At 37.3% G+C, this 13304-nt stretch overlaps 1 protein-coding gene across 6 annotated transcripts in view; it reads left to right on the top strand.

The window, feature by feature from the left end:
• Positions 1–13304, top strand: part of SHTN1 (shootin 1) — a gene marked incomplete at its 3' end in the record, with an annotated part of 157797 nt that overhangs the window by 114403 nt on the left and 30090 nt on the right. For all 6 annotated transcript variants that reach the window (XM_079899745.1, XM_079899747.1, XM_079899744.1 and 3 more), the window contains 3 exons: positions 776–929; positions 2727–2826; positions 7294–7376. In XM_079899745.1, the coding sequence (XP_079755871.1) occupies positions 776–929; positions 2727–2826; positions 7294–7376 (337 nt within the window). The remainder of the gene's footprint in view (positions 1–775; positions 930–2726; positions 2827–7293; positions 7377–13304) is intronic.

A 13304-nucleotide genomic window follows, 5' to 3' on the forward strand; every position in this document is an offset into this window, starting at 1 on the left:
GAAAAAGCTAAAGCAGAAAATTAAGATTAGTTAAAAATCCCATATTTTGGTGCATATCCAAAGTTTATGTAAATTGTAGTTTTATGAATATAGGTTAAACGGAATCATGCCAAGCATATGGTTCTATAACCTGATTTTTTTCATTTGGTAATATATATTTCCATGTCAGTGTATAGTGAGGTTATGTGATTTTTAAATGGTTGCATAGTATTTCATTTAACGAACATAACTATAATTTATTAAATCAGTAATATTGGTGGACATTTAGGTTATTTCCAAGTTTTCCCTGTTATAAAGAACATTCTAGTTAATGTATTTGAACACTTGTCTTACTATTTCACAAATTCTAAAAGTAGTATTACTGAATCAAGGGTCTTTTCTTCCTTATATTTTTTTAAGGTTTTTTATATTTGTTACCAAGTTGTCCCACCAAATTTTTAATATTACCTGAGTTTTTCTTTTGAAAATGGGCACAGAGGCGTTAATCTGTTTTAAATGAATTTGTTACTTAAATTAAATGAATATTTTACTTTTTCTAGTCACCTTTAAAAATTAAATTATCTGGGACATAAGTCTTCAATAAATTTATATTGAATTACATTGCTGATAGTGATCTTAAGTATTATCTGTATCCTAGGATTTGTGTGGTTTTTAAGATGAATTGTAATCTCTTTGCTATGAAGTGCAAAGTAAAAGGGAAACATTTATTTTTCCCCTTATTTTCCTTGACAGAGGAAAAACTGTCACCACATAAAAGTCTGTTTATAACTTATAGGTCAAAAAATTAGAAGAGCAGCTACAAAATGAAACTCTCCGCAAAGAGATGCACAACCTCAAACAGCAACTGGAGCTTCTAGAAGAAGATAAAAAAGAATTGGAATTGAAATATCAGAATTCTGAGGAGAAAGCTAGAAATTTAAAGCATTCCGGTAAAAGCACTGAGTAGCCTATTATGTCTTATTATTACTATGTGAATCTCTCATGACCAGTACATTTACTAAATGCTATAGAAAAATACCAAGATTTGTTTTAAATTTCTTCATTTCTGACTATTGTAATTCATTAGAACGGTCGCTGTAATCATGTGATTCACAAATATTTAGACTTCTGTTTTGGACTCACAGCCTTTATGAGCATCACATACAGAATTAAGAGACGGAGATATCATTAATGTGGGGAGACCAAAACTTCAGCATTTCTCAGGGCTTCAGAGATGAGTGTTCGTTAAATACTTATTTTATTCATTTTAGGGTGCATTTTTAAAAAGAATTAAACTTTTTAGGTTTATACCACCTACATTTTCAATGTCTAATTATGCACATGAAATAATACTTTCAGTATCACACCTAACGATAAAATGGGCAACAATATATATATTAAATGGAAAAACTTTTAAAACACCAGGAGTTACTTAAACGATTTATTCATTCAGTTCTAGAAGGCTTAACAAGAATGTGTGAGTTGGATTACTACACAGGGATAAGTAATAAGTTTCTGTTGGAAAGTAGGTAATTTAAGGGGGCAGGTTGTTCCCTTTATAACAGCTTCAATATTCACTTCAGATATTTTTGGTTAATTTTATACTAGAATTTTGAAATCTGTACAGAAAAATCAAGTAGGCTTTTTCCTTTAAAAAATATTCAATGCTTTCTAATCCACAATGAAAGTGAATTACAATTTATTTTTTGAAATTGATCTAAAATTAAGAAGTAGTCCATTCTTTTTAGTTATTGTCTGCTGTGTGTGTACCCAGCCATACCCAGTATCCTAGGGTGCTATAAAAAATGTAGAAGAAAAGAAACCATGCCTTTTGTCCGTGAGGATCTCAAACTCCCTTTAGAGAAACAGACACATGCATATGAAATAACTAGAGGATTCTTGGTGTCAGGGAGCCTGGCCCCCACTGCTTATTTAAGTGTTGACGGTAAAAACAAATGCACAAATCATTAGGGTAGTCAGTCATGGAACGTAGAGTGACTGCGCAGAGGGAGAGCTATTCCTGAGTGCAGTACCTGTAGCCCATTGGAGCCCGATTAGAGGCATTCGCATCTGTGATATAAATTCAAATTGAGTTTCTTGAAGTCAGGAACTGTGTCATGAGCAGCACTGAGCATAGGCTCTTTCACATTGTTGGAGCTTAGTAAGAACTTGTTTCATTAATGGCTTGAATGAATAAATTATATTTCCAGAATGCTCTTCCAAAGAGCAAAAAGTTTCTGAGTTAAACACTTGAGAGTCTGAGTCTGGTTAAAATCAAGAACTCTAGGATTTGCAGTTTTTGAAGGAGATTAAGTGGAGGAGGAAAGTATGCTATTAAAATTCATTACTAAATGTCATCTTTAAAATTAATTCTTGGTCTGTATACTTTAAAAGTCAAGTATTAACAATTTCTTAGTGTTTGAGTAGTAAATTCTATTGTTAACAAATATTTCTTCAGCCTACTCTCAATCCTTACTTCCCACCCATCCAGCCATTGTCTTGATTTATTTTTTCTTTTCCATAGTTTGTATATATAGCAAAAAGATGGTAAATTTTTTGTAACATATATAAGGCCTCTCTTACTGATGATAAAAAGTTTAAAGAGTTCTGCAGTTTCATACTGAAATTTCTAACTTTGCTTTAATAAAAGAACTTGATTTTGAGAGTGGTTGTTTTTTCCTTTACATGTATATAAGGTGTTAAGTTGCTTATTTCAGCTCTTTTCTGAATGCTTGCTCTCTGTGCAGTCGATGAACTCCAGAAACGGGTGAACCAGTCTGAGAATTCGGTACCTCCCCCACCTCCTCCTCCACCACCGCTTCCTCCTCCCCCTCCAAATCCTATCCGGTAAGCACGTCCAGGAAGACTGCTTTGCATCAAATGTTAGTCCTTGTATGAGAAACTGAAGTTTATGCTATTGGTACCCTTTTTAAGCAATACGGGCTTAGATGCATCATTTTGAGGGGCGTGGTGGTAAAAAGTATGAAAGATATCAGCAGGTGTTTCAGAGAATTTTCTGAAGGCCAGTATATCATTCCTTTCTTGTAACATATAAAGACATCTTGTGGCCTACAGTGTTCTTCTGTTGTAGGTGTTTAGATTTCATGTGGATGTTCCAAACCAAGGAGCTAGACATCTAAAAAAATTTTTTTGATACTTCAGTTTTAAAACTTCAGTCCATATCATTAGGATTTCCTTTAACTGGAAGATCAAGGAATTTTGAGCTTCTCCAGAACGTTTTCATGTTTTTCTCTCACTAACTTGAATTTGAAAAGCTATGCTTTGTTCAGTTATTTAAAAAATAAAAGTACTGAACTAACAGAAACCTAACAGATCTACTTTAAGCCACTGAAGTAGTTAAGGCAAAATAATTTTTACACGTGATCGATCCAAGAGTCAATTGAAAGAATTTCAGGTATTTTAAATTCTTTCTGTCCTGAGTAGCTAAATCTGTAAGAGGTATTCTGAATTTGACATTTATAATAGGAAATTCATCACTTTGATTTTTTTCTAAGGTCTAGAATTTTGAGCTTGATAAGAAAGGTCACTTCTGTCTGTGAGGAGGGATAACTATTAAAAAATGATTATAATCTTGCTGTTGGCCTTTAATTTTTAGTCTCTGAAACCTTGAGAGCCCTTAGAATTAAAAGTAAAGTATAACAAATAGAGTATTTTCTCAAAAAGCATCCTACAGTCACACTGAGAAATGAAAGTAGGACTCAGACTATGTATATCTAAAGCATGAACTCTTATAAGGCCCATTAAAGAAAATTTTCATTGAATAACATGAATGATTTTTATTTTAAGATGAATTTAAGTAGTATAAAATATAATTTCTCAGTAGAAAGAGATTTTTATTTTTTGATAAGGAGTACTTTCTTGTCAAAAAAGTATGTTTGCATTTGTATTGAGTTTCAATGGACTTTGAATCCACTAATCAAGGTTTTCCAACTTTGTTCCTGAGCTGTTTGTTTTACCCTGAAGTAGATCATGGATAGAAGTGGAAGTGGAAGAAAAAGACTAGAGCCTGTGGCTTCTTTAAGTGGCTTTATTGCTTTCCCCTCCTCTTCCTGCTCATTTGACTTAGAGGACAGATGGGAGAGAGTTAAGAGAGGAAAAAGGCATATCTTGGTCATTTTGTAGTAATGGAGTGAAAGGACAGGTCCTGGCCAGGTGTGGCTCATGGGGAAAGGGTAGGGTATATTAGTGTGTTAGGGTTCTCCAGAGAAACAGAACCAGTGGGTGGGTGGGTGGGTGGGTGGGTGTGTGTGTGTGTGTGTGTGTGTGTGTGTGTGTGTGTGTGTGTGTGTGTGTGTGTGTGTGTGTGTGTGTGTACATGTGTACATACACATCATATACATAAAAAGAGAATGTATTCTCAAGAATTGGTTCACATGACTATGGAGGCTGACAAGTCCCAGGAACTTCAGGGTGAGTCAGCAAGCTGGAGACCAAGGAGAGCCTGTGGCATTGTTTCAGTCTGAAGGTCAACAGGCCAGGAAGAGGCAGTGTTTCAGTTTGAGTCAAAAGCAGGACAGAGCAGATGTCCTAGTTTCAAGGCAGTCAGGCAGGAGGAATTTTCTTTTACTTGGGGGAGGGTCACCTTTTGTTGTATTCAGGCCTTCAACTGATTGAGGGAGGCCCATCCCACATTAGGGAGGACAGTCACTCAGGCTACCTGTTTAAATGTTAATCTCATCCAGAACCCTCAAAGAAATACCTAGAATAATGTTGGACCATTTATCTGAGTACCCCATGACCCAGTCAAGTTGACTCATAAATTAACCCTCACAGTGGGTGTGAAGAACACTTGAAGAATTTCAAGGTGAATATTTTCCACCTGGGGCAGTTTTAGTCAGAGGTTTGGATGATTGGTCCCAGATGTCTTGTCCTGGTCTTCTCATCTGTCCTGTGAAACTCACACTATCTATTGATATTTTCTCTTTAGTCTAAGCAACATCTTGACAGTTCTTTTTAATATTACAGATGGTTTTCCTGTGGACACCGTATCAGTCTTCAACTTATACTTCAGAACATTTAAAGCTAGCACTTTCTCTTATCTACTTAGGTGGTTTGCAGTGTTGGACATATATTCTTAGTTCATTTATGTAAATACATACAACTGTTCTGAGCAGTACAAATAACTTCTTGCTTTGTAATCTTTGTGTACAATAATACACATTCTCAAAACTTCCCCTCAGAACCAGAGATGGGATCATTACAGAATGAGGAGAGGCCTCTGATTAGTGAGAGCCCTCCCCAAACCCCACCCTTCTATGGAATGTTAACAAGTAGACATTGAATATTCTGTCTTCAGTTGACAGAATGGAAAAAATAAAGTTTGCATCATTTAATTCCCTCACCTTATGGATTAAAATGTACTTGTTTTAAAGTTCTGTGCAAATTAGAAGTTTTGTGAAAATAATTTAATTACATTTTGGGCCACTATGAGCCCAAAGAAGACAAACTAGATGAAGTTAAAAGCTCAGTGACCGATTGTTTCCCAGTTGGTAAGTCCTGGAAACTTCACAGGGTAGAGTAGGATGTAGCACTTTCTTTATGCTATGCTTTGTGGGAGATTGTTCAGTATGTGTGAGAATTTTAAGAAAAGGCAGTTAGGGAGGGGGTTAATAATATAACCAAAGACAGAAGTAAGAAGTGAAAAAAAAACCTAAAAATGATAGTGGTTAAGGAACATCACGTTGTTCTGTCCTCAGAGCAAATAGTACTGTGTATCCAGTTGCCCCTTTTTCTGCAGGCAGCATTATGCCTCTCTTCCCAGTTTGTCTTCCTCAGGACTGTATTTTGTCAAATCCAGTTTACCACACTGAGGACATTCATAATGTAGTTGAAAGAATTTCAGAGTTCTTGATTCATTTTTTTTTTTTTTGGTGGGGGTGATAATATATATGTAGAAGTGTACACAAACTTATGTACAGTTTAAAATAATATAAAATGAGTATCCACGTAATCACCATCAAAATCAAGAAATAGAACAATGCTAGTACCCTCAAGTCCTATCCTTTTATCCTTTTCTTAAAGAAAAGGGTTTTTTTGCCTATATACATATCCCTAAACTACTGTAAATACATATACGGTCTGTTGATGACTTTATATAATTGGAATTGTAGTGTATTCCTTTGTGTCTTTTTCTTTTCACTTTATATTATTTTGTAAGATTCATCCATATTATTTTATGTAGCCAAAGTTCATTCATATTCATTGATACGTAACCCACTTTATGAATGTCCCAAAATGTGTTTATCCATTGTAATACTGATAGACATTTGAGTCATTCCCAGTTCAGGGAAGTTATGGAAATTCTACATGAACATTCCTGTACATGCTTCCTGGTGCACAAGTGCTTGCATTTCTGTAATATATATGGAAGTTGAATCACTGGCTCATAGGATATGTCTATTTTCATGCTGAACAGTTTTCTAAAGTGGTGCTATCAATTTATACATCTTCAGTTTGAGAATTCCTATTACTCCACAAACCTACCAACACTTGATATTATCAGACTTAAAATTTCTTGCCTATTTGATGAGTGTGTAGTAAAACCTCAATGTGGCTTTTATTTGTGATTTCCTAATAACTAAAGAAGTCAAGAACCTGTTTGTTTGTGTGCTGGAAATTTGGACATCCTTTTTTATGGGGTTTCTTGGTTTTGTCCTTTTTTTCTGTTGGGTGTGTGCTTTTTCTCATTGATTTGTAGAGTTTCTTTTTATTCTTTATGATGTCTTTTAATATATGGAGGTTTTAAATTTTCATGTCAAATTTATCATGATTTGGATTTTACACAGATTTTTGAAACATGGACCAGAGAGACAGTGGTCTGAATATATGTTATCCCTGAAGTATCTGGTCTATGTTGTGCAGATTCAGATGTTCTTATGCCCATATTTCGCAAATAGATATTTACCAAAACATCCCCTAATTCTTTTGTCCTTCCCTCTCCCTCAAATGTATTACATAGATAGCTGTTTCTGAATTTTAAATATGGATATTGAAAGGTTTTCTCTATCTATTTTACTTTGCAGATGTCTCTGCATAAAATTAGTAATAGTGTTAGCAGCCCCCTTCTCCCAGTAACTAGTTTGGTTTTTACACAGTAAAGGGATGAGACATCTTTCTCTTTCTTAAAAATTTAACAGTTTATTAAAGTGGAAAGTAGGCTACTTAAATTCTAGTTATATATTCATGCACTTAGAGAAGAGTTGGATTTTAACTGATTACTTAGAATCTATACATTTTATTTCTTGGATCATAAGGCATCCACTAATCCTGTTGATCTTTTTCTTTCTCCTAAAGATCCCTCATGTCCATGATCCGGAAGCGATCCCACCCCAGTGGCAGTGGTGCTAAGAAAGAAAAGGCAGCTCAACCAGAAACAGGTAATTCTCACCCCACCCCTTTGGTTAACTTTTTGTTGGTGGTGTACAGTTTTTCAACAGTAGACATACTTGTTAGCTCTTTGACTATGAACAGATTGTTGGGGAGAAATGTGAACTTAACAGCTAGAAGCATGAACCAAAGAACAGTCATTGTCTTCACGTAGCTTACTGTCTAGAGTGGGTAAACATTCACACATATCACTGTAATGCGAGGGATGCTGGGAAATGTGTTTTCATTAAGGGGTGAGGTACTTTGGGGTGTAAAAGAAAGAGAGGAAGTAATTCCAAATGAGGATTTGGGGAAAGGTCTTAAAAAATATATATATATATAGGCTGTATTTTCTGTGCTATACAATCACCACTCCTTATGTTTATTTTTTTAAATTAGTTAATTAATGAATTTTTGGCTGTGTTGGGTCTTCGTTGCTGTGCGCAGGCTTTCTCTAGTTGAGGTGAGCAGGGGCTACTCTTCGTTGTGGTACACAAGCTTCTCATTGCAATGACTTCTTCTGTTGCGAAGCACGGGCTCTAGGTGCTCAGGCTTCAGTAGTTGTGGCACGTGGGCTCAGTAGTTGCAGCACGTGGGCTCAGTAATTGCGGCTCCTGGGCTCTAGAGCACAGGCTCAGCAGTTGTGGCGCATGGGCTTAGTTGCTCCTCGGCATATGGGATCTTCCCGGATGAGGGATCGAATCCGTGAACCCTGCACTGGCAGGTGGGCTCTTAACCACCGCGCCACCAGGGAAGTCCTGGGGAAAGGCTTTTTAGAGTTGATAGCAATGAGCTGAGACTTTGTCAAGCACTTTCTGTGTTCTCTCTAGTGCTTTGTACTGGAGATACAAGACATAAAGTCACATTTGAGTGGGGCAGATAGGAAGTAAACATGTAATTACCAGTGCAATATATAATTATTTAAATACATTTTTTTGATCAGTACTGTGGAGGAGTGGTTATCAGTACTGATCTAAGAGATTATGGAGGTGGACTACTGATGTCAGCAAGTGAAATTTAAGCTGAGTAGTTGTGGATTTCGAAGGTCAGGGTATATATGGTAAAATAGATCACATAGAGGGGCAACAATTCAAAGGTCCAGAGTGGGGAAGGAGCTTGGCATATTAGGAAACTGAAAGAAAGTTGATATTACTAGAACATGGGGTGCAAGAGAGGAAGTCTACTAGGTAGACAGGAGCCAGATTCTAGAGGCAGTGGTCAAGATTTTGATATTTATCCTAAGGGCAGTAGAAGTTTAAGTAGGAGTGTAACATGATGAGATTTGTCCTTTGTAAACAATTACACTGGCTGCAGTGAGAGAACAGAGAACAGACTGTACAGGAATGAGAGTGGATGAGGGAAGACTGTTGCACTCATTCAGGTGAATGTTGATGGGGCTGAGATGCGGGTGGTAGTAGTAGAGAGAGAAAGAAATGGATAAATTCAGGAGCTGTTTAGGGAGGTAAAATTCACAGGACCCTGTGATTCTTTGGAGAGGGAGAAGCTGAGGATAATAGGAAGAGATGGGGATGGAGAGAGAAGAGGTTTGCTGCTGAGCAGAGGCCCCAGGTGGGTAGGTGCAGAGTCAGTGCACAGAGCTGTGGGCAGTTTGATGTGGACCCACACTGAGAGCAGAAGCTTGAAATGCTGGCCCCAGATCTTGGGCCTTTATGCCTGAGGACCATAGAACCCAAATTAAACTCAGCAGTGTTTGTTCAACCTGTTTTACTTATGGAGCATGGTAGGTTAGCCTGGTTCAAGCCCAAATGGGTGCAAACTTCTTGGCCCCCTTTTCCTGCCTCCGGGTCTCCTTGCCCCGCCCCAGCCATTTTCATACCTCTGCAGTGCCGTGTTCTCAGACGCCAGGTCTCATTATGTTGTCCTACATCTTATCCCATTTCTGTGCTTCTCCCTGCCTCAGAATAGAATCTCAAACCCTGTCTGCTTAGAGGTGGTTCTCTGCCTTTACTCTAGCCTCATTTCTCATTACATCTGTTTCACCTTATGGCTGGCCCCTTACGTCTAAGCCTTCTGTGCATTTGTTCCTGTCTTTCCTCATTCCAGAATTGCCCTCCTGCCCGTCCTCTAGCAAGGTACTGTTCTGATTCCATGTCTCCCATTCAGGTTTCAGCATATTGTCTGGTGTGTTCCCAGTCTCTTCCTCCTCTTCCTTTATTTATGAGTATTAATAATCCAGAATGAATGGCTCATTACTGTGTGTTGCTATAGCAGTTTACTTCAAATTTTGTTACTGTGAGGATTTAATGTCCCACCCCCCAGCCTCTGCTCTGGTATTGGGGTTATTTCCACATCTCTCCTCCAAACAGATTGCAGGCTCTGTGAGGGTTTACTTCTCTCTGCAGCCTCCCACAGCTTTCATGCATATTGAATGAATCAAAGTTTAGACTTGGTCTTTTCTTCTTAGCAAGAACCTTGCAGCACCATTACAAACGAAAGCTGTCTGATTTTATCATCTGTATGAACTGACTTTCTGCCCCTGCCTCCTACAGCCCCTTGTAATGCAGCTAAAAGGCAAATTCTGCTTTGCAAGGCATCGCAGGATTTCGAAGTCCTGCCTTTGGTGATTTGCAGGGCAGCCCTGCTCTTGGGTTACTGGCTGTTAAGCCTCCCCTGACACTGTAATTAAGATTAAAATTTTGTTTGTTTCGGTCTTGTTTTGGGAAAACTGGTTAAGTCTTAGAGGGTCAAGAAGGCAGTCAGAATAAAATAAATTCCCCTTCTCAGTAAATTACATTATTAGCTTATCAACCTCAACAGCACCCTTAAATTTAAAAAGATGTGTTCTAGAACTTATTAACTCCCAGTATTAGAAACCATGCAGTTTTCCTTATGAAAATGATATTTCATTTACAATTCATGAAATGTGGCAGCATTTTCCCCCTCATCCTTGAGCTATTGAATTGTTACTTTGGGAATCTAAGTAGTTACAGACACAGAAGTTGATCAGGAGATTTTTAAACTGGGGCCGCCCTAAAATCATACTGCCTTAAATGATAGGTACCATAGCCGTACTTTGCTCTGTCTGGCAAGGTAGTTTATAGTGTTTTGTTAATCATTCACACTAAAAAATAGTTGTTGAGTGGATCAACAGCGATTAAAGACATGATGAATGAATGTAGAGCATCAATATTGGGGTCATCTGAGACACTTTGGAGTTTGCATTTATAACATGGGAACCAGTCTTGCTATCACAGTGTTTTCTTATATTAGCATCGTATGATGGCTTTTGCTATACAGTTGGTATGTTTTTCAGAGCTTATGAATGGAGAAACTTTTATTGTTGGGTTATGACTCTTAAAAAGCTTGATTGTAGGGAAGGTCTGTGAAATATTTTAGAAGTAGTTTTAAGATCTAAACACAAGAAATCATTACATACTTTGCAGTTAATAACTCTAATTTTGATAAGAATGCATTTATTGGACAAGTTCTGAGATTTGAGAGGTATGCCTGCTGTTTATCATATATTTAGGTCATTAATTTGTTGATATTTTCTTACCTCAGTTTGCTAATCTGTAGAATGGGAATAATAGTTCCTATTTCATAGAGTTGTTTTGAGAATTATGAGTCTCACAACATGTAAAGCATTTAGAGTAGTGCCCATGACATAGAAAATATTCAAAATGTTACCTAAAAGAAAAAAAAAAAAGGCATGGTACCAGTCACCCTGAAGGGCAGAAGTCCTCATTCAGCAGGCTCTTGTGATCATTGTAGTTAAGGAAATTTTCTTAACTTCATGACTGTAGGTCAAATCCAAACTTATTCAACTATGATATGTTCTTTAGAAATTTTGTGCATCACAGTGCCATAAGATTTTCTTTAATGCCTTTTAAAAAATGTTATTGAAAGAGAAAAGTAAACCTGTGACATTTAAAAATTCATTTTAGTTTCCTCTAGGTAATACCAAAAGGTTTTATTGAGCAATAAGGTGATGGTTTTGTCTGTGGGTCTTTTTTTTTTTTTTTTGAGGAACTAACTTATTTTTCAAGTGGGTCTTAAAATTTAAGCCTCAATTAATTACATGTAGCTTTCTGATCCAAGACTGACCTGGAAGCACTAACTCAAAGAACATTTGATTTTATTTTCCTGTGGCAGTTCAATAACATTAGACCCCTTGTCTTCCTTTGTCCCTCTTCTTTAATCTCCAGTATCCTGCATATTTCTGTTATCCCCCCTGATTACATGCTTTTGTGAAACAATTACCAACTGCGTGATTGCAGAAAAGAATCACAAAACATACCATGAGCTCTCTGTAGGTGATTCTTGCAGATTTGTTAGAACTGCTTAATAGTTCAGAAGTTCGTATAGATTGCATTTTGCTAGTTCAAAAACAGGGTCGGTGAGAGAGAAAGCTTGTGTAGCTAACCTAGCCATTGCCCTTGTGTTGTGCCTGAGTAGGGAATCTGATAAGAGTGATTTCTTTTCCTTAAGACCAATTAAGCCTTTACGTTTGAAAAAGACTGAGAAAATTTTATGAGCCTGGTTTATAATCTGTACACAATACAGATAGTGGCACTTCTCTGAATTATCACTGTGATTCTGGCAAGCAAAAATAAGAAACTACTTTAAATTCCTGTTGTGTTAGATGCTGCAGCAGACTTGAATGGTGTTGACCATAATTCTCCATCTGTCTGCCTTAATTAGTTTTTGTTTTGTGCATTTAATTGAGTTTTAGTCGTTCCTTACAGAGTGCTAATCTGTTTGTAGGCGATGTTCCTGTTGCCATGCAGCTCCTCCCAAGCCTTACTCAAAATGGCAGCCTTTCTGAAAATCGAATGGGTTTTGAAGATTTTTTTAAATTCCCTGGAATAAATTCCATACCCATACCAGGTGCTTGAATGACAGATCTGTGTCTTATTTCCTCTGATTTTGAAAACGGTCAGCAAAAGTACCATGTAGTGCATAATAGGTATTCAGATATTGAATAAGTGAGTCGGTGAATGAATGAATGAGTGAATCTCTGTTCATAGTAATTTTTTTGTCTGTCCCCTTGTTGAACATGTTTCTGAGCCATCAGCAGAGGTTGCCTTAGAAAATACTGCTTAAGGGCACATAATTGATCAACCCACAGCTTTGTTGTCTTTTCGTTTATTGGTGGATGAGTTCTGACCTTGGTGCCATGTCTCCCATGTTGCCTCACAAAAGATACTCTTTTGACTTCTGGAACTGAAAAATGCTGTTTGGATATTGAGAAATTTGAATTCCCAGCATTTCAGTGGCTTCTGAGGATGACAACACTATTTGAAATCAGGACTGTATTAGAAAACCTAGGTTATATGATGAATATAGCAGTGATCCCATCACTGTGATGTTGCAGAGTGGAGGATAATGGAGCCTCTGGATTCTCTAAGTTGCTCCCCTCAGCATGTATAAGAGGAATAGCTAACCAGGATTAGAGTGAAGTCTGCCATATTGCAGTAAAAGAAGCCATGATTTCGGCCTCCTTAGCGCAAAGCCTGACACGACTGTGAATTAGCTGGGGGATATAGTTGTGATTGCCTCCATTTAGAAGCCATTCTTTTGAGGTTTAATTGTTTCTGCTCAAATAGTAAAACTATTGATAGCCATTTAAAGCTCGAACTTTAACAAGTCAGTCAGTAGGTAGATGCTTGCTGAATGCCTACCATATGCCTGCCCCACAACGTGGAGTCTGTTGGAGGGTCTTTATGAGATATTTAAACTTGAATGTATTGGATACAGTGAGTTAGCTGGAGGTAAACACAAGATCTAGAGCTGCATTAACGGTGATAAATGTTCCAGAATGATTTGGTGCTTTTGGTTAAGCTGTTGTGCAAGAGACAGATTTCACTCTTCTGACCAACAGGTCTCAGCTCACCTCAGTTGCATTCATCTAGTTGATACATATTTCAACAGCTTTATTGTTTTTGCAGCCAAAGAGTGTAAAGATTAAACAATAGACA

The sequence above is a fragment of the Stenella coeruleoalba genome, assembly GCF_951394435.1.
Source record: "Stenella coeruleoalba genome assembly, chromosome: 16".
NCBI lineage: Eukaryota > Metazoa > Chordata > Mammalia > Artiodactyla > Delphinidae > Stenella > Stenella coeruleoalba.